This window comes from Ruditapes philippinarum, unplaced genomic scaffold (genome assembly GCF_026571515.1).
Source record: "Ruditapes philippinarum isolate M1 unplaced genomic scaffold, ASM2657151v2 ctg1632_1_1_1_1, whole genome shotgun sequence".
Lineage (NCBI taxonomy): Eukaryota > Metazoa > Mollusca > Bivalvia > Venerida > Veneridae > Ruditapes > Ruditapes philippinarum.
In genome coordinates, this window is record NW_026855767.1 from 46,418 (window position 1) to 69,722 (window position 23,305).

The following is a 23,305-nucleotide window of genomic DNA, read 5'->3' on the forward strand; positions in this document are numbered from 1 at the left end:
ACATAAATATGACGTTTGAAGTAGATACATTAAGAAATCAAGAAATTAAAAAAAATGAAAATTCAGGGGGGTGGGGTTGGTGGTAATTCTGATAATTTTTGTTCTAGAGTTGTGAACCTTGTCATATATGATGTGGTTGATGATTAGAATCATATATTTGAAGTTTGAAGTATCAAAATATTTTCAGTACTTTTTGCATTATCCAGTTTATGTGTTAAATTTGCAATATTTTCAGTGTATTTGTTGCCATAGCAACCACAGTTTTCAACATAGGAAGAAAAAAAGATGTGTATAAACTCAAGACTGCCATCTATCTATATATCAAGTTTCATAAAAATATTTCAGTACTTTTTGCGTTTTGATCCAGTGTTACTGACAGACCGACTGATGGACGGATGTGCAACTGAATTGGGATAAAAGGGCCACTAGCTTCTATTGCTATTTTCTTTTGTTTAATAGAGGGCCATTGGCCTCTTCCTGGCCTCTTCCTCTGTTGTAACAGAATGAAATCTTTTGTTCTCTATGGTTTTGTTCACAGTTAAATGGCTCTCTAACCCTATTCTGTATTGCGGACAGACAGACAGATAGACAGACAGACAGACAGAGGGTAAACCTAAAGTCCCCTCAGGTTATACTGTTAGGGAACAAATAACAATGTTATAGCCACTTATTCAAACCTGAACCTTTAAGCTTCAGATCAAAGAGAAAGATATATACATAAGTGAGATGTGCGCAACACATCCTCTTGATATCTTGCCATTGCATCATCTTACATGACCTTGGCCTCTGACCCAGTGACCTGCTTCATGTGCATGACACAAAGTCTCATGCTGAACGCTTGTGCCTAAAAAAAAACTCATTCATGTTATTAGAACATTCCTCCATGTACAAGTTTTGGCACAAACAATGAACAGTCATTTTGACAACTATATCAAGCTCAGCTCAAGCAGTCTGTACAAAAATCCTCTGAGCACTAAGCATAATACTTCTAAGCAAGATACAGAGCAGAGAAACAAATTTTGATATTTCTATTTGACTTCTTGTGACTTTCACCTTCATTTTGCGCAAGACAACTCAACTCACCATAGAGAACATTTGCTCTAAGTTATATTATAATCCATCAATATATATAGAAGTTTTACTCACAAATGAATGTTTTAATTTGTAATTTGACCTTTGACCATGAAGCAAAACCTTGACCTTTGACACAGACACCTGAATTTTTGCGCTTAATCCCCTCACTATATGGAGAACATTTTATCCCAAGTTATATTAAAAATCCTGCCACACATGTTTTTGCCAAAACCACCAAAGTGTGACCTTGACCTTTGAGCAGCGGAGTCTTTTTATTTGCAACACACACCACCCCATCATGGTGAACATTTGAACCCAAATTATTTTGTAATACCTTCAAAGAATGAGCAAGATATAGACCAGAAAAATTTTTAATATTTTTATTTAACCTTTGCCCTTTCCTTGTGCCCTTGATTTTCATTTTTTTGTAAAACATCTCAAAAAAACAGGGAAAAACTTTGTGGTTTAGTTATTTTAAAAATTTCCATCAATGTATATTAAAATTAATACGAAACAGAATTTTTTTAATTTATTTAAATTTCCCTTTTTTACCTTTTAGTTTTTGACCTTGACCTTTGCCACAGACACCTGAATTTTGTTGTAACGCTTCGCCTCACTATGGAAAATATTTATCCCAAGTTATATTAAAATCCCTGTATTCATGTAGAAGTTACGCTCCGGACACATGTTTTGCGCTGACCTCCAAGTGTGACCTTGTCCTTTGAGTGCTTTGAGTGCATCCCCATCATGGTGAACATTTGCACCAAATTACTTTGTAATCCTTCAAAGAATGATTTAGATAAAGACCGAACAAGCCGAACGGATGAACAAACACACATACGCCAAAAGTGGCAACTAAGTCGAGCTCACCGCAAGCTGGCTTGACAAAAATCAGCAAAGACAAAATTTAGATATTTGACCTTGAAAGTCAAGGTCAATTATAAATGAATGTCAAGGTTAGTCTGGTTTACTTCAAGGGGTGTTGTCGCCAAGTATGAAGACAATACACCACGCACTTAAAAAAAAGTAATGATAAAGTGTGCAGACGGCAATGCTGACATATGAATGACTGTAACAACACCTCTATTTTTTTTTTCTACTTTTTTTTATTAAACATTTATAAACATACAAGTAGTCATTACTATCATGAAACATACAAGTAGTCATTACTTTCATGAAACTCATAATAACAAACAAAAAAGCCATGAAATTACTTTATACAAAACATAAATTAAATGTCATGTTAACACTGAATTGAACCATCATTATTATCACATATATCCCTTCCAGGAAAGAAAACTGTAATTCCTGGACATTTAAAAGTGTAAGTAGTGCCATATGAACAAAGATAAAAGCTAGCACAGTGTCCAGGAACAGGATAATATACATTATTTTTATCAGGTTTACACGGATCATTGATGTTGTCAGTAGCTTTACCAGTTTCTCTTGTCGGTTCTGTTGTTGACACTGTTGATGTTTTGTTTGGCATAATGTTAATCTTTGTCATCATTGGTACAAAAGATAGAAGGGATGAAGTATCATTCAGCAATAATTCTGATGAATTTGGAGATGAAATTGAGGATGATAGGGAAGATGATGATGGTATTGCTGATGTTCCCACACTTGTTGCAGGCAATATATTAGCGTCTGAATAATAGAAAATCATAATAAAAATTCATGACAAATAATAATTGTTTTGTTATAATTCTTGATGCAACGTACTTGCGTCATTTATACTACATTATAAACATTTAGGCATTTACTTGACAAATATCAAATACACATGTACAAAGAAACAATAAGAGATGTAAAATGACATGCCACCAGTTCCTCTAACTTTTATTGCCTAGTAAGAATAAGTAACCATTATAAAAGTCACAGAGAAAATAATCATTACATGTATATGCAATGGTATGTGTACATGGATGAGGTAACAATTTTACCAAAATTTTAACAATAATTATCATCATTTATTGTGCAATATGATTAAGCACAATTATTTAATATTATCATAATTATTCACCTTGCATAATTTGTCATTTGCAATTAGCTCAGTATCTCTATAATCTGCTTTTATCATGCAGCTAAGAAATGATGAGCTATACACAAACGAAAATATTAATAAAGCTTCACTTTTGCGTTCAATAGAACACATAATTAAATTTTTTCACACCTTAATTCTGAATTGTTAAAGTATTTCTCTTAATCAATCAAGGAAAAAATCCATTAGTCACAGATGGCTGTCATCACGTGTCAGTAACAACCTGATATCCTTCAAATTCAGCATCAAAATATCATATGTGTACACAAATGTTAGAAAAAATATTATAAATGTTTCTATAATGCTACAAACAAAGTTTATAGAGGTATTTTAGGGTCAGCTTTGTCATCGGGTTTTGGGTTTGGGCCATTTGAGTCATAATCGGCAAGAGCTGTCGGGAGGGGCAGCTTTCCTAGACTTTTTATGTGCCCTTAAAGAAAAAAGCCTTTATTTTTTAAATTTTTTTAAATTTTTTTTTAAAATCCCTGTTAAGTTATATGCCTTTAAAAAGGACCAATTTTGCTCTCAAAGAATGTATAAAAAATTTTAAATTGTTTAAAACCAGTTCAAAGGAAAAATTTAAAAATTTCTTGGTGGGATGCACACTTTAATGTAAATTCTATGTCGAAAAAGGGACATAATTCTGTCAAAATGCCTGATAGAGTTACCTCATCATAGGTATGGGGGCATGATGGTGAACAAGTGTGCAAAGTTTAAAGGCCATATGTCAATGGACTTTGAAAATATTTGAGGTGTTACAAAAACTTTAACATAAGTGGTTACACCGATGCCGACACCGACGCTCCGGTGACTAGGATAGCTATTCTTATTCTTATCAAATAGTCAAGCTAAAATTCATTGACCCAGAAAATGCTGAAGATATGCACAACTACACTTGGTACAAGCAGATCATTCCTGTAAAATTTGGATGAAATTGCACCGAAGAAGTCTGGACATGTTTTATGATGGACAGACAGACGCAAGGCTGTGCGACCGAATAGGGATAAAGGGCCATTTCTATTGTTATTTTCTTATGTTTAATAGAGGGCCATGGCCCCTTATTCTATTGTTATGGGATGAATTTTATTTTTCTCTTTTGTTCTGTTTACAGTTAGATGGCCCCCTATCCCTATTCGGTAGTGCGGACAAGCAGACGACGGATAAGTGATCCCTATATGTCGCCACTACTTTGACACAAAGATAGAAAAATGACTTTCATTAACCCTTTCACTGCCATAGGGACGGCATAAGCCGTCCCTGTTATTTTCGGCGTATTTGCCATATGGACGGCTTTAGCCGTTTCTATAATAATAATAGTAATAATAATAAATTAATAGATCTAGTGATAATAATAAAAATATAAAGAAAATTATACCATCGACAATAATTATTATTATACTAACAGATTTGGAAACATATATAATTATAATAATACATATAACAAATGATAATAATTATATTAATAAATAATATAGTAATTTCTTAGAAAATCCTCTGGCAAATAGGTGAACAATAAAACAATAACCCTCTGGCAGCGAAAGGGTTAAATTATAACTAGAATTAGGAATGAGATATTACACTCAAATTTAGTAGAAAGCAAGTTTATATGAAGATCCTGGTTGGGATTGCAATTAATTGAAATAACTTTGTACACAGTTGATACTTCATTAGATATAGGTCGAGTTAAAGTACTAATCACCTTTAGTGATAGCTCTAGTTTATATATAAACTTATAATAGGGTGGAAATATATGTATATAGTAAGTTACTATTTGCAAGTTATCAGTGACTTTCCTTCATACTTATGGCAGTAATTTACTCTTTGCAAGTTATCAGTGACTTTCCTTCATACTTATGGCAGTAATTTACTCTTTGCAAGTTATCAGTGACTTTCCTTCATACTTGTGGCAGTAATTTACTCTTTGCAAGTTATCAGTGACTTTCCTTCATACTTATGGCAGTAATTTACTATTTGCAAGTTATCAGTGATTTTTCTTCATACTTATGGTATGGTATATATTGTATTTATCTATAAAGTTAACAAAAACAAATAGTTGTTCTGATGCCCTGAACAAAGTAAATAAGCTGATTTTGCAATAACTGTAAATTGGTTTGGTACTGACACGTTCAACCTTCCATAATCAAGACTCAGTCTTGGTGTAGAATTTTGTTGACCCAGCAATAAATCCACAGAATACAAAATAAAACCATCATTGACCATGGCATGTCTGAGTGTATCTTCCATAAAACTGTCACTCTTGTTGTATACAGTAATTATATACTGCACATCACTATATCACTGGTTCAAATCACCTTGACAGTATTAAGACAGTATTATGCATCAATCCCAAGAAATAATTGTGGGCTTGGATTTATTAAATTTAATCATCCTATACAGATTGAAGACAATTGGGTCAAATGGTTCTGTTTTCATTTCAAAATTATTCAAGGTCAATGTGACCTTTACCTTTATACATGACAGCACCAAAAAACTGCAGTTTAGACAGCTACAGCTAGTGTTAACTACGGAGCCCCTAATGTGACATTTTCGACACTTTTTTCTCGGCACTTAATTCGTTTTTACGAAATATTAATTCATTCTGTTATTAATTTGTTTTTACGAAATATTAATTCCTTTTTACAAAATGTTAGCCTGACAAAGAAACATTCTATCCTCACAATCAAAAGGGGTCATTTACAAGCCTAGATCAATACTGCAACCAACTATAACGATTATAAGCCTAATGGTTCTCAAGTTATTATATTTTAGTGAACAGGGTTTTTGTGTGAGAAGTCATTCTTAATCCAAAATATCCACTCTTTCCCCATTTTCAAATACATATATCCAAAAGCTGGCAAAAATTAAAATGTTTTAATTTTTGAGACAAATAATCATTTCTGACATGTTTCTTTAACAAGTGGGCCATAATGGCCCTGATGTTGCTCACCTGTATATAGCCCCCCGGGTTGGGGCCAATTTAAACCCCAGGGCTTTTATTTGAACAAACTTGGTAGACACCCATTAGAAGATGTTTCATGCTAAATATCTAAGCTCTAGCTCTTTGATTTTTTTTAAAAGAAGATTTTAAGTTTTTACTACACACATATAGGGAAAAACAATGACCCCCCCCCCCCCCCCCCTGCGGGTCCAATTTTTACCCCAGGGTTTTTTTTTATTTGAACAAACTTTGTAGACACTCACTCCATGGTGTTTCATGATTAGTATCTAAACTAACTCTTTGGGTTTTTTAAAAGAAGATTTTTTAAGTTTTTACTATACACATATAAAAGGAAAATAAATGACTAACCCCCCCCCCAACCCGACGGGGCCAACAATTTTAACCAAAGGGCTTTTAATTGAACAAACTTGGTAGACACCCATTAGAAGATGTTTCATGCTAAACATCTAAGTTCTAGCTATTTGGGTTTTTTGTAAAAGAAGATTTTTTAAGTTTTTGCTATTCACATAAAAGGAAAATCAATGACCCCGGGGCGGGGCCAATTTTGACCCCAGGGCTCTTATTTGAACAAACTTGGTAGACACCCATTAGAACATGTTTCATGCTAAATATCTTAGCTCTTGCCCTTTGGGTTCTTTGAAAAAAGTTTTTTTTAGTCATATAGGGAAAATCAATGACCCCCTGGGACAGGGCCTATTTTGACCCCAGGGCTTTCATTTGAACAAACTTGGTAGACTCCCATTAGAAGATGTTTCATGCTAAATATCTTAGCTCTAGCTCTTTGGGTTCTTTAAAAGAAGATTTTAAGTTTTTACTATATGCATATAGGGAAAATCAATGACCCCCTAGTGCGGGGCCAAGTTTGACCCCAGGGCTTCTATTTGAACAAACTTGGTAGACACTCACTAGAAGATGTTTCATGCCAAATATCTAAGCTCTAGCTCTTTGGGTTATTTAAAAGAAGGTATTTAAAGTTTTTTTTCTTTTGGTTGCCATGGTAACCAGAGTTCTGCATGGAATTAAATTCTTTGAACAATTTTTAAAGGTGACCAGCAAAGGAATATTCCTGTAAGTTTGGATGAAATTGGCTTAGTAGTTTATGAGGAGATGTCATTTACAGTAACAGTTTACGGACGACCGATGGACAGACAGACGGACGTCGGACAAAAAGCGATCACAAAAGCTCACCCTGTCGAGCTAAAAAAAGAAACGGGCTATATTATTACTTTCTTTTATCATACATATTAGTAAAACTAAAAGTGACTGGCTTCCAGATTTTCACTTAAAGAAGTTAAAGTATGTTTCCTTACAATTTATGTATGGGCACCGTGGGATCATAAAAATATGACATTTTATTTCAAAACTCAATTTTTTCGACAAAATGAAACAAAAAAAGGCACAATTTTCCTAGCTCGTTTACTATAACGGCTGTCTCTGCAACTCAACCAACAGTTGATTATTTCAATTTATATACAGAACTGTTATACCGTCATGTTAATGTATAAGACTTAGGGAGAAAAAAATCAATATTTATCCTTGGTTTACATGCTTTACATTTAGTCAGAAACTTAGTTTCAAAGCCTCCTTTATAAATATTACTAAAACCCTTTAAAAACTCTCTAAAAATATTAATTCATTTTTACGAAATATTATTTCCTATTTACAAATTAATATTTTGTTATTACGAAATAATATTTCGTAGAAACGAATTAATATTTCGTAAAAACGAATAAATATTTTGTTATTATGAATTGATATTTGGAAAAAACGAATTCATATTTAGTAATTACGAATCAATATTTCGTAATTACAAATTAATATTTCGTTAATACGAATTAAGTCCCGGAAAAAAGTGTGAAAAATGTCATCTTAGGGCATTGTATACACACCGGTCTCTCAAATATCTCAAGTATCAGTAAGACCGGTCCAAAAATACATAAAATAATTTAAACTAACCAATCAAACTTTAACATGTATATTTGTTTACTTTCTCAATCTTAAGTAAAATGTAAACTAATTTAAGTTTCTATACAATAAACTCAATTGTAAATAATTTGAACACATCTCAACATCTCATTATATCTCCTCGGGCAAATAAAAAAATGCATCAGCCCCAAATAAACAAAGGACTGTCTTCAACTCAATGAGGGTGATCATCCTGTGAAGTTTGGAGGCTTAGTTGGGTCAAATGGTTCTCTAGATGTCAAGCAGAAACAAAGTGGTCTACAATTTCACCCACTACCATACCGACAACTGGAAAGAATTTATCTCATTTCCTTCAAAAGGGGGTATAATTAATTAAAGTGACAATGTGCTTTTATATTTCTAACATCAGGATGACTAGCTACCAATAATTAAGACAAATAGAACATGCTAATTATGTACAATAAACAGATACTGGTAGGACATGTTGACTAGAATAGACTTACAGAGAGGTAAAACATGTGTCTTTGTAAGATTAAGTTTTACAGATACATGTACATATAAATAGAACATTTTGACTATGAAAGACTTACAGAGTGTTTAGGCCTACTCAAGTCTCATTTAGATAAGCTAAATAAATGGCCCTTTCAACATATAATCTTGTACATTTTTTACTGAAATGTCTTATTAAAGCTGCCCAGAATTTATATCTTTGTTTACAGAAAGACTATCATGTTTCTGTAAAATGTGTGATGGAGTTAATGAAATGTGTACATTCTTTTAAAATACTGTAACCCAATTTATATTCGCGAATACAAATTTTCGCGTTTTGCCGAGGTCGGACATATTCGCGAATATTAATTTCCGCGTTTTCTTGATTTCCGAAAAAGAAATATTCGCGGATTGGAAATTCAATTTAAGCGTTTCATAAAAAAATACCTTCTCCCATCAGGGATCGAACCCACGCCGAGAAAATTATGTTAAGTGAGTCCGCAGTCTAACCAACTGAGCTATACAGGCTGTTAAGTTTGACGGTAAAATTCGATACTAGTATGAAACCATCTTGTATTTCACTGTTTGTAATTATGTACACCTAATACCCTTTTGTGATGCTCGATAGATTTATACCACCTTTGTCTCAAACAATTATTTTATAGGATCCAAAAAACAATAGCCTTTTGTGATGCTCGATAGTTTTCCCACTTTTGTCAAAAGATTTATTCAAAAAAAATTTTTATAGGGTCCAAATTTAAACAGGTCTAGGTCACTAAACTTGAGGACAAAAGGCAAATTACTGCACTTCTCACCTGTACTAAAAGCGGTATTCTACTGATATTTTGATTGCTATATTGACATAGAGTTTTTTTGATATTTATAAAATAGAAGTAGTTTAGTCAGTTTGTGTTTTTATTGCTTTATGGCAATATTCATAACAATTCATTACTTCCTAACAGGTGTCCGTAAAATTCGAATATATCCGGTCAAGTAGCTTTGCATGAACAACGTCTAAAATAAAAATTTCTCTCCAATTTATTCGCGAAATCGTGCGGACTTATTCGCGCAAACAAATATTCGCGTTCCGTGGCCATCCGCGAATAAAGCGAATATTAATTGGTCGCGAATATTCGTTGGGTTACAGTAAATGGAAAATGTGAGAAAAAATATATTTTGAGCTTATTAATTGATGGAAATTCGTTATTTGATGCAAGTTTTTTACTAGCATTTAAAATCCCTATTGATTTTACCTTTGAAAAACAGATAAATGTTTTGATTATTCTGTGTATCAATTCATTGATTTGTTCCTTTGACCAAGACATTGTAAATATTTACAAAAAATACACAGGTCATGTACACTGAATCAACATTAAAAATCAGAAAAAAATTAAAAACAAGAGCCGGTTTAACAGGGTGATGCTCCCCGAATAGGTTTTGGACACAGGAAGGTATACCTCTTCTAGTGTCACAGTTTTGACACAGACAAAGATCAAAGAGTAAAAACAACAAATGTTGCCCGCGACATGTCGTCTCAATATGGTGATCATTTCTGTGAAATAGTTGTAAAATCTGACTTGAAATAACAAAGTTATTGGTCGGACATGATTTTGCTGCAAGGTCATGCTGTGACCTTGACCTTCAAGGTAGCGACCCTAATGTTGCTCTTAACACATCGTCTTAATATGGTGATCTTTTCTGTGAAATAGTTGTAAAATCTGATTTCAAATAAGTAAGTTATGGGCCGGACGCAATTTTGCTGCAAGGTCATACTGTGACCTTGACCTTCAAGGTATCGACCCAAATGTTGCCCGCAACATGTCGTCTCAATATGGTGATCATTTCTGTGAAATAGTTGTAAAATCCAACTTAGAATAACAAAGTTATGGGCCGGACACGATTTTGCTGCAAGGTCATGCTGTGACCTTGACCTTCAAGGTAGCAACCCTAATGTTGCGCGCCACATGTTGTCTCAATATGGTGATCATTTCTGTGAAATAGTTGTAAACTCAAACTTCAAATAACGAAGTTATGGGCCAGACACTATTTTGCTGCAAGGTCATGTTGTGACTTTGACCTTCAAGGTAGCAACCCAAATGTTGCGAGTAACGCATCGTCTCAATCTGGTGATCATTTCTGTGAAATAGTTGTAAAATCCCACTTCAAATCACGAAATTTTATGGGCTTGACACCATTTTGCTGCAAGGTCATGCTGTGACCTTGACCTTCAAGGTAGCGACCCAAAATGTTGCGCATGACACGTCGTCTCAATATGGTGATCATTTCTGTGAAATAGTTGTAAAGTCCCACTTCAAATAACGAAGTTATGGGATGGACAACCCGACGACTATATGCTCCCCCGAAATTTAACTAATAACTGCACAACACACCTTTAGGGCAGATGTTGTGTCAAACCGTCTTGACAGCTAAAAACTTGTTGAACAAGAACTGTCGGAGGAGAGCGACGCTTGACTATTCGAAAAAGTTGTCACATATGAATACATAGAATTGTCCAAAAAGGTACAAAGGCTTGTTATCGAGTAAATCACTTCTTTATTATTATGATTGCATAAAATTGTCCCAAAAAAAGGCACAAACCCTTCAGTAGTTATGGAGATACAAGCTTACAAGCAAAAACTTTCGAAGTCGAGAGAGGGTGCATAATTATGCAAAAAAAGCAAATCAGAGTTATGGGACTTGTGCCAATCATGTAAGATAATCACAGAGAACAATTGTGTGAATGTTCAATCCAATCCCTTCAGTAGTTATGAAGATACTCGCTTACACACAAAAACTTAGCAAACAATTTCTAAGTAGAAAAAGGGGCATAATTATGCAAAAAAGCAAATCAGAGTTATGGTACTTATGCCAATCATGTTAGATCATCACAGAGAAGTTTCAATCCATTCCTTTCAGTAGTTACTTGCTTACACACAAAAACTTAACCAAGAATACACCACATATTCTATTCTATTATGGAGTTACTGTTGTCCAAGAAAAAATCAGAAAAAAATAGATTTAAAAACAAAATGTCATAGATACATGTATGTAATGTTTAAAATAACCAGTTTTAGGCTAAAAACTGACCAAACCTGTTAAAATGGATAAATGTGACACCCCTACTGACTATGTAGGATTAACAGAGAGATAAAGTCAACACCATGACTATGTAAGATATTTGAGAGGTTAAGACATGATGACTATGTAAGATATTTGAGAGGTGAAGACATGATGACTTTGTTAGATATTTGAGAGGTAAGACACAATGACTATGTAAGATATTTGAGAGGTTAAGACATGATGACTATGTAAGATATATGAGAGGTGAAGACATGGTGACTATGTAAGATATTTGAGAGGTGAAGACATGATGACTATGTAAGATATTTGAGAGGTAAGACATGATGACTATGTAAGATATTTGAGAGGTGAAGACATGATGACTATGTAAGATATTTGAGAGGTAAGACATGATGACTATGTAAGATATTTGAGAGGTGAAGACATGATGACTATGTAAGATATTTGAGAGGTAAGACACAATGACTATGTAAGATATTTGAGAGGTGAAGACATGATGACTATGTAAGATATTTGAGAGGTAAGACATGATGACTATGTAAGATATTTGAGAGGTGAAGACATGATGACTATGTAAGATATTTGAGAGGTAAGACACAATGACTATGTAAGATATTTGAGAGGTTACGAAGACACTATGACTATGTAGGATATTTGAGAGGTAAGACATGATGACTATGAAGGATATTTGAGAGGTAAGATACGATGACTATGTAAGATATTTGAGAGGTAAGACACTTTGACTATGTAAGATATTTGAGAGGTAATACGCAATGATATTTTAGAGGTAAGACAAGATGACTATGTCAATATTTGAGAGATAAGATTTGTTGACTATGTAAGATATTTGAAAAGTATGACATGTTGACTATGTAAGATATTTGAGAAGTACGACATGTTGACTATGTAAGATATTTTAGAGGTAAGACACGATGACTATGTAAGATATTTGAGAGGTAAGACACGATGACTATGTAAGATATTTGAGAGGTAATACATAATGAATATCTAAGATATTTTAGAGGTAAGACAAGATGACATCATGTAAGATATTTGAGAGGTAAGATATGTTGACTATGTAAGATATTTGAGAAGTACGACATGTTGACTATGTAAGATATTTTAGAGGTATTTTAAGATATTTGAATGATAAGACATGATGACTATGAAGGATATAATTGAGAGGTAAATCATGATGACTATGTAAGATATTTGAGAGATAAAACATGTTGACTCAGTTCGATATGTTGACTATGTAAGATATTTGAGAGGTAAGACATGATGACTATGTAAGATATTTGAGAGGTGAGACATGATTACTAAGTAGGATATTTGAGAGGTAAGACATGATGACTATGTAAGATATATTGACTATGTAAGATATTTGAGAGGTAAGACATGATGACTATGTAAGATATTTAAGAGGTAGGACATGATGACTATGTAAGATATGTTGACTATGTAAGATATTTGAGAAGTAAGACATATTTACTATGTGAAAAACAATAGATAGGTTAGACATGTGGATTATGTAGAATTTGTGGAGTGGTAAGATAATTACAGTTCTATACAGAAATATTTACTACATCTACTATTGTTATAAATTTGTGCACTGCATACTTACTAAGTGAATGAGCTTGTTTCTATAACAAATTATAAATGTACAAATTTATTATTACACAATACTTTATGTTCAAGGTATATCTTTTCTTGACAGATGTTATTGTTTTAGAAAAGAAAACAAATTTTAGATAATCATAGTGTACAGTGGGATTTCTGACATTATCAACATGGTAAAAACATACAAACACTGGAAATTATCCTACTATAAACATTCAAACAACAAAGACATTGTCTCTGATAATTTATTGTTTAAAGCATATCAAGTATTAGTGTACATTCATGTGTAACTTCAGCATTGGCAACCTATTACTACATATATATTATATCAGATTTTAGCACAAAAGTTTTTGCATTTTACTATGACGTTTTTAACCATCTGCAAGGTGTTTTATATTTCATGGTATATTATATTTGTCACACATTGTGAATATTTGTTCAAGGTGAAGTACAGATACTTCGTACAGGATCAAACACTCTATCTTTTCCACAAGTACTTGGGTAACCTGATCCTTTGTAGCAAATGAAATAAGCCGACTTGTCCCTGGTATCTGGCAACATAACGTTATTCTTGTCTGGTGCACATGGGTCCGCTGTAACAATAGTTTCTTCTTTTGTTTATTGTTGTTTGGGAATAAAAGATATTGCCAGCTCCCATTGATATGTATATATGATACAAACAACATCACACCTGAGTCAGATTTGACTTCATTTTAACTATTTAACTTAATTCCATGCAAATTTAATACATTCCATGCAAGTATATTTATATAACATGAGCCTTAGTGTTTCTTCAGTTAAAGTCAAGTGAAGTTATTATTGCTGTCTATATTCAGTAAACACTTTGTTGTTTGATCAGCATTTATTATTTTAATCTGTTCAAATTTTTTCAATAAATCATCAAGATGGCATGGCCCTTCTAACATCAATAAACACATTATAACAACAACTGAATGTTTTCTACATTCCCATATTGTTTATTATATACATCTACTTCTGTTCACATCAAATGTCCTATTCCGATCACATTTGAAAATGTAAGCTTTACCCATGGAACATATAATAAATTTAGTAGGATCCCCGGCATACGGGAAGTAAACATTCTTTTTGTCTGGTTTGCATGGATCTGCAATAAATTGAATGACATCATTGCCTTCATTCTAACTTCTACTTTATGTCATCATGGTTAAGTCTATTATTTCTACTAACAAGCAGTCCCATGCTTTTAGAAACTACTGAGTGTAAGCATTTAGATTAACATTTTAGTCTAACACTATCGAAAACATTATATATGTCACATACAGTAACAAATGGATTATTTCAATTAGAACTATTTACTCATGCCAAAAAATTTGTTTATCCTTTTCCAGATTATGATGATAATGATAAAACTGTTATTTTAGTAATAATGATGTTAATTCCTGAACACAGAATCCAAACTAACAACTATTGCTTAAATAAATGAATTGGATATTTTGTAATTAATCAGTTCTTAATAAATGGAATATCAATGGTAAATAGTGGGATACAATGATCCAGCAGATAATACTTCAGTTTATTGGACATAAGACAAAATGATGAATCACTCAAGATCAGTTAGTTATACATAGATTTTTGAGTGGCTGAAATTAGATTGCCAAGCACAGGAGCAATCTCTCTTTATGTTAACAGTGCTAGATATAAGATAATTTTTTAAAACTTTAAATAACATTAACTATGGATATTTGAGTAAAAATTGTAAAAGTACTTGGCCAACTTTGGCAACCCCTTTTAATTAAGAATTCACAAAATAAGCAGTAACATTGAAGGAAAACAAAGTAGTATGTCATACTAACAACATTCTGACAAAATAAATGACAGGGTGTTGTATTCCTTGGTAGACTTTATGTAAATATATCCTGCTATGGGACTATCTTACAATGCCAAACCTAAAGTGAAGTGTGAAAATATTTAGCCTAATTGTTTATTAAATACAATTATTTCCCAAATACTATATTTCATACAATAGACTTGAACAGATATAAATTATTTCATACAAGTGCAATTCATGAGAGTTATAAATAATTAACAAAAGTTCTATATGTCTGGCCACAACATCTTCACTAATTTCTATTCTGTTTCATTTTGAATTGACTTCTTGATGTAAAACATTGTAGTGATGGACAAGCATGAAGGCACAATAGATGGAAGTTTGGTGATGACAGAGTAATGACATGAATGTTTTACAACATGATATTTTAAACAGTTAAACAGTAAAATATTATACAATTATTGACTAGTGTGCCATTGAATATGATGTGATATTCACCGGCAGATGACATATTGACCAAGGCGATAGTCAAGGTCAATATGACTTTCTGCCGGTGAATATCACATATTCAATGGCACAATAGTCAACAAATGTTTTATTATATTAATAGGCTAAGAATTAAAAAAAATCATAAAAATTACAACCTTATAGAACTTTTGCCTGATTCTTTAAGCGCGGCAAAAAAATGCACATGTCAGGCTTGCAATGACTACGCTGCACTAACAAAAGCAATTCAAGTTAATACGCTCATCATTACGGTGAAGCCGTTTAGTAAAATAGTAAAGTAATGATATTTTAATCGAGAAATATGCCATAAAGAACAAAACGCAACAATAATTTTTATAAGCCACATAATTACAGTTGAGTTATGGTCATTGAAATCTATTTAGATGGGAATCATTCAGCCGTGAATATGATACACACAGAATATATTTTATAGAACTTCTGTTGACTACTGTTTGGCAAATGAGATTGCAGCTATATTTAGATCATATAATTAAATTACAATTATTGCACTAGTGAGCCGCAGCTCAAATGACTTCTCAGTAATTCACATCATTCAATGCTCCTTGTCAATATTGTTTTCTTATAGATATTGCTAAGAAATTAATAACAAAAAAACTTATAGACATGTACAATTTTGCCTGTTTGAACAGCCTCGTGAAAAAGATGCACATTTTAGCGTCCTGACTACGCGAATGCTCGTAAAAAATATTCATGTTTATACTCATCTTGGTTAGCTGTATATATATTAAGAATGATATATTTACTAGAAATATCCATAAGAAAAAACAAACAATTATTGTTTATTAACACTGTAACAGTTAGGAATGTTTGTATGATTCTCATATGTTTAGAAAATCCATTCAACCGTTAAATATGATACTACACCATGAATATAGTTTATAAAATTCTGTACACCTGGACAATGAGATTGCGCTATAATTAGATCAATATAATATAAAACAACAAATATAATGCGATACACCATGAAAGTACCTTTCAGTATGCAAATATTGCATTGATCTCTGTATTAGGTATATATTGTTAAGGAATTATGAGCATACAAATAAATATAAAATTAGCATTTTTTTTCACCCTAGCAAGCAAACCCAGTTTTTCCCTCTTTTACATTTAAGGAAAAATTTTTATTTTTTTAAATGAATATTTTCATGAGCAAAATTTTACAAAAAACAAAAACTTTAAAAAAAGTAAAAGAAAGCATTAAGGAAAATGAAATGTTGGTTATTTCTTTATGTTAAAAACATAATGTTAACACATACAGGTATATAATATAGGATAAAAAATCATGTAAACACATACAGGTTTTTAATATAGGATAAAATATAATATAAACACATACAGGAATATGATATAGGATAGAAACACCATGAAAGCACATACAGGTACATAATATATGATAGAAACATCATGTTAACATTCAGGTATATACTATAGGATAGAAACATCATGTAAACACGTACAGGTATATAATACAGGATAATAAACCATGTAAACACAAACAGGTTTATAATATAGGATAAAAATATCATATAAGCACATACAGGAATATGATATAGGATAGAAATATTGTGTAAAACACATACAGGTATATAATATAGGATCAGAAACATTCCGTATCTCATCTATCGTCCAACAACAATACAGGATGTAATTATATAGGATAGAAACACTGTGTTAACACATACAGGTACTATTAATATAGGATAGTAAACACTTGTGTCAACACATGATCCAGGCTATGTAATATAGGACCAGAAACATCGTGTAAACACATACAGGGTATATAATATAGGACAGAAAACACCGGTAACACATACAGGTTTATAATTATAGGACAAAAACACTCATATTAACACATACAGGTATATAATATAGGACAGAAACACTTGTTGTTAACACATACAGGTATATAATATAGGACAGAAACATTGTGTCAACACATACAGGTATATAATATAGGACAGAAACATTGTGTCAACACATACAGGTATGTAATATAGGACAGAAACATCGTGTAAACACATACAGGTATGTAAATAGGACAGAAACACTGTGTTAACACAAACAGGTATATAATATAGGATAGAAACTCCAATCATGTATTATGTATTGAAATTTACCCTTTCACTGCCATATTTTACAAATGTTTTCTTCCAGTACCAAATTTTTTCCAAAAATTCCTGCAAATCTGGTGCCTTCATGAGCTTAGTAAATCTTGTTTTATTTTCTAAATTTTCAGATATAAATAAATGAAGTACTACAAATACAGATGCAGAGTTAAGAGAAATAACTTTTAATAACCAATTTTTATAAATACTCCAAGTTAAAAAGAGACATAACTCCTTAAAAAATCTCTTTCATAATAATTGATGTAATAAGTTAAACTTAAATTTATCACAGTTCATATTCTAGTATACTGGACCAAGATAGTAAGTACTGCGGTCCCCTTTATAACATTATGGCAATGAAAGGGTTAAATGTAAAATATGGCTGATTACTTTATGTTAATTATAGTCACTTTTAAAATAAAGTTAATTTTAGAAAATGAACTGTCTGAATATACCTTACATTTATAGTGGTAGGATTTTATAAATGGATTGTGAAACATGCTATTATATATTCATGCTATCTTAAATAATTATATAAGGTATACACTATTTTATCAATAACTTTAATAAATAATCCAAGTTTTTAACAAGCTATAATTTAAAAGAAAAATAATTGAATGACACATTTTATGAGGGATGGTCCAAAAATACCCTAAATTTGTTTATAAGTCTGATAATTTGCATGTTGTCTGATAGTCTCCAATGAATTTGCACCTATGTAAAGTACACTGTTAAATCTATTTTATCATAAAATATATGCTATGTTATGTTGCCTGGTGCCATTTCTGTCTGCCTTAAATAACCATGGTCACACAACACAAAGTACATGTAAATATTAAAATACATTTTGTTACAAAAATCAGCAGAAAGTGATGTTAAACAACAACATATAAAATTCATGTAATTTGAGCATTGTAATCATGTTTTTGTCAAACATCTGATTTTATCATGTACATTTTTAATCTTTAAAAATGCAATAATAAAACAATAGTTAAAGAGTCAGGTTTGAGTTGCTAGCACACTTAAACTGAGAACAAGATCTGGATTTTTCCAACATAAGAACTTGTCACATTATAAGAACATAATCATAAAATGTGTTCATAGACATCAATAATATACAGTACACTGGCAAGTACTTTGACAAATTTTGAGTGTTGTTTAATTTCATTATATGCTAATGATGTTGTCACATAATGTACAAATTGTATCTTTAACAATGTTTGCTTAGGTATGCATGTGCTGCTCATATTTTATTGTTAAATTACTCAAATTTGTGTTTTCTTGTAAAGAAACATGTATTATGCATCAATAAGTATTTTTATTTGATAGACTGTACTAAATATCATTGAATCTTTTTATTAGGTATTTCTGACCCATCTCTCTATAGTGTGCATACAATATAATATTACTTTAAGACAATTTAAAGGTGATCAATACTTAAATTAATATTAAACAAAATGTTTAATCAACTTCAATTTGATTTACCTGAAGGTGTGGCTAGAGTTGTTCCACCACCAGTGACAACCATAGAGTTAGTGTGATCTTGTTGTAATGAGTCTTCAAATACATTCAACGGACCAACAACAAGAACTATATTTGTATTGATAGTTTCCCTGTGAGCATTTTCAACAATAATGGCTATAAGTAACTTAGGCAGGTTAGCATCTTGGTCTCCACGGAAAGTAAGGTAGAAGTTTACATGATCTGAACCATCAGTGAAGTCAGTGCTATAGTGTAAAGAAATAGAAACAAAGTTTTATTGCTGAAGAGGTAACAAGTCAAAAAGTTATTTTTAACAAAATACTAAATTAATAAAATTAATGGCTCTTCTAAAAGGAGCTCCACTGAGGTCAAAAAGCCTAAAAACATAAACTTTAAATTCTTGCATAGATCAAGTGATTAACTAAAAGTGGATGAAGAAATATACTTAGAGTTAAATTGAAAATTTAATTTTAACCATGATTTTTGCCAAGTTTGAGTGAAAAGCATTGCAATGTTTTTCAATTTTTGGTCATTAAATATTTATCATGGGAAGAAAACTGGGAGAGAGAATAAAATGAAATTTTGGATACAAGTTATCAGTTCAGACCTACAACAAATGGTATAAAAATCTCAAAAAAAAAAAATCAGTCCCTACATGTCAAAAACTCTTAGTGGAGTCCCTTTCAATTACCTACCAAATTATCATTAACACTTAAACATAATTACAATATCAAAATACTTACTAGAATTTTTGTACATCACATGACAGATAGTCTTGGAAACGACTCTTGTAGCTCTTGTCCAACTGGAAATAAACAAAATATCCATTATAACCATTCACATTATGACATAATCTGAATTTTATATACATCATCATACTGTGTTCTAACAGAAAACTGGTGTGTACATCATCACACCATATGAGAACAATCATTAATATGTGTTAGAACAATAAACCAAGAGTCTATGACTGAGATGCTTGTATTATAATTTGCAAGCAGCATTTTACAGATATCATTTTCTACTTAAAATCTACACTCAGCAAAATAAAAAACTTTACATGGACTTAAAATGGGCATATTTCAATTTCTTATTGGTGTATCCAGATAAATCTGATTACATTTTATTCCTCTGAAATTTTGCTTTGAGTTACTCACATTTTTGTAAATCTAACCAAAAGAAACAATTTATACACTAACAAATTCTGACCTAGGGGTCCGAATTAAAAATACAGGGATGAAAGGCGATAGTAAACGAGACTTTTGAGATTCTGAATCTTTGAATTAAAACCAATATTGCTTATCAGAACAACTCGGTAATGTGTGTGGCAATACAAGCTGAAATTCACCTCCTCATTGGGTGAACGCCTGATTAAGGCGTTGGGCAAGGTCCGCTATTCACCCGGCAGTGCCGGTGACAGGTTGTTAACGTTTATTTCCTCACTCTTCGCCCAAGTTCATCCCAGATATGGTCAATGGGATTCATATCCAGGAAGAGAGCGGGCCAGGGCAAGACGTTAGCATGGTTATAAGAGCTAGAAAGTTGGCTTTTAAACAGGCAGTGTGTGGTCTTGCATTGTCTTGCTGGAAAGTTAAGCCAGGACTACGAGTCTACATGAATAATAAAAGAGTGTTTGCCAGAATATGCAAATAACCCTGTGCTGTAAGGTTGCCATGCACAACCACAAGCTCCGCCTTCCGGTCCCCCATAATCCCTCACCATACAATCAAACTTTTCCTCCAAACCTATCCCTTTCCCAAATGCAACATTGTGTTAAACGTTCATTTCTGCAACTATTCGCACCCTTCTGTCAGCATGACTTACTCTTAATCGAGATTGGGCACTGAAAATAACCGGACCCCACTGGTTTCATGTCCAGCGTAAGTGATGCTGTGCCCAGGCCTACCTGGCGACCCTATGGCGGGGTCTCCTGAGTATCTGACCAGTATATGGTCTGTGGCACAAATTGGACAGGGGATTGCATAAGGTGATTCCAGATAGTTTGGGCACTGACACGTAGCTGCAGAACAGTAATTGAAGCAGGCAAAAACTGGTTGCCAAGGTGATTCAGCTTAATGTTCGTCCCTTAGTGACTTCACACAAGGTGCACCAGATCTCAGACAATCATGACCGGATCCAGTATTACCGAGATGTGTACTAAGACTTTGAATTGTTTGCATAAAGCAGCCAAAATGCTGTGTATGTCCATAACCCGAGCACCTGCTTGCAGCATCCCAATAGACTAATTACGTTGATTTTGAGAACTGTGGCATGGCTGCTGAAAGTCTTAAGATTTAACAATAATGTTTTTTCTAAGCTGTGAATAAGAGCAAAAGTTTCTGTGTATGAGATTATTTGAGGTGTGCCCTGTGTTAAAAACCGGAAATCAGCGTCTAAGTTGCCAGTGCACGAGATTATCAAGTTTGTGTAGTGTATCAACAGGTAAATAATATGAGGTAGACTTGCTTATCACAAATGATGTGTATGCACTGAAATTCAGGTTTACAAAATGTAAAGTTTCTTTTTTTGCTGAGTGTATTATAAGTAACAGAATATGTATGCAAACATGGTTTATTTTTAAAATTTACATTTTCCGGAGGTAGAGATTTGAACATTTACACACATTGAATTACATAAATATGTACTTTTATTTCATATGTTATAAAACACAACCAAACTGAACTTTCATTGTTGTGATGTTCCAATAGAAAAATCATTACTGGATCAAATATAGCCTTGTTTTCAAATCAAAGTCCAAAAGTTCAATATCAAATGCATATCGTATCCTAAATAGTTTGGTTTCATTTTCAGAGTCCAAAACATCTTTATCAAATACATAACATACTCCATCTAGTCTCCTTTCATTTTTTGGAAACTTATGAAATTCTCATCAAAGCATGTCTAAAATGGTGGTGTGTAATAAAGCAGTCATTACATTGTTGAGCACAATACTAATTCTATCATATACACAGTTGCAACACCAATATAAGACTTTCCCTGTGCCTTGTTATAGACAACTGTATACTTGTCCAATACAAGTCAGTTTTGTACTTAACAATATATAACCCAATATTATCACACAAAAACAACAGACAAAATATGGTTATTAGATTGATATACAATGTACATCAGTAAACTATTGTACTTACATATTGACAGAATTTTGATGCTATTGCCTGGAATTCTGCACTGTTTTTATTTTGCATGGCTGGTGACATTGAAAAGTTCAATAAGCGGAATGTCATATTGACAATGGTATTCACTGGAATATATCAAATATCAAACATCAAGGTGAAACATTTTAACAACACAAGTGTGTCATGGTAAGGAGACAAACATTATTATTATAATACATGACCAGGTAAGTCTAACATTATAAAAACAGTTTATAAAAAACCTTTTCATTTGTGTTAAAATAAAGTTAAAATATTGTCATATATACAATACTTGTGTATCAAAACAGATTTCAAGCTTTTCCAACTGTAGAACCAGGCTAAAGTAATCAATTCTTGTTTCCTAGAGGAACAAAAGTCTTTACAAACAATTTATTATATTTGAAAGGTAGAAAGTTACCTTCACTTGGAGGAGTAGTTGTTATCAGATTTATGAGATAATCTGATATATTAATTTTAATTTCATCAAATAAGAGCTCATTTGTGAGTAACTGCTCCCCAATGAGCTGCCACTTGTTGCCACCAAAGTCATATACTTCAGTGTTAGCTGCTATCAAGTCATCTATTTCAGATTTAATGAGTGGTTCTGTGCCATTAAATACCATAGAGTATGTGAATGAAACGGGAGCCTCAGGATCTTGGTAATTTTGTCTGAAACAAATATTTTCAATTTCTTTAATAATCAAATTTACTTAAAACAATTTTTAAGCACATGTTAAAATCTATAAAGTTTAACAAGCCTATCAGTATTAATGTGTCAAATTCTGTGCAATACAAAAAATTAATGGCCCAAACAATTTAATAAAATTATTATGGAAATCTAAAATATATATAAACAAAAATGCCTACTTGAAATTGTCAATAAAGCATCTGTAATATCTTTCTTTTAAGGCATTACCAGACACAGGTTGCTTCCGGAACATTTTGTCAATCTGTAAAATACGTATGATTCTACATGTTTATAAAACTACATATATTAAAACTACATGTACTTAATTTAATTAATTAAACATATAT

At 32.3% G+C, this 23,305-nt stretch overlaps 1 protein-coding gene across 4 annotated transcripts; it reads right to left on the reverse strand.

Annotated features, from left to right (window-relative positions):
• Positions 1–2,229: 2,229 nt before the first annotated feature.
• LOC132744304 (uncharacterized) lies at positions 2,230–23,261 on the reverse strand. Of its 4 annotated transcripts, XM_060732973.1 has the most exons (7): positions 23,138–23,261; positions 22,689–22,939; positions 22,265–22,377; positions 19,859–19,920; positions 19,119–19,360; positions 13,195–13,213; positions 2,588–2,721 (listed from the first exon to the last, which is right to left on the reverse strand). In XM_060732973.1, coding segments are annotated over exons 1-7 (762 nt in total). In that variant the 5' UTR covers positions 23,212–23,261; the 3' UTR covers positions 2,588–2,720. The 4 variants fall into 4 exon arrangements, with proteins under 4 accessions (XP_060588953.1, XP_060588956.1, XP_060588954.1 ...); XM_060732970.1 differs by lacking the exon at positions 13,195–13,213 and having other exon boundaries at positions 2,230–2,721; XM_060732971.1 differs by lacking the exons at positions 2,588–2,721; positions 13,195–13,213 and adding an exon at positions 13,595–13,783.
• Positions 23,262–23,305: the final 44 nt, after the last annotated feature.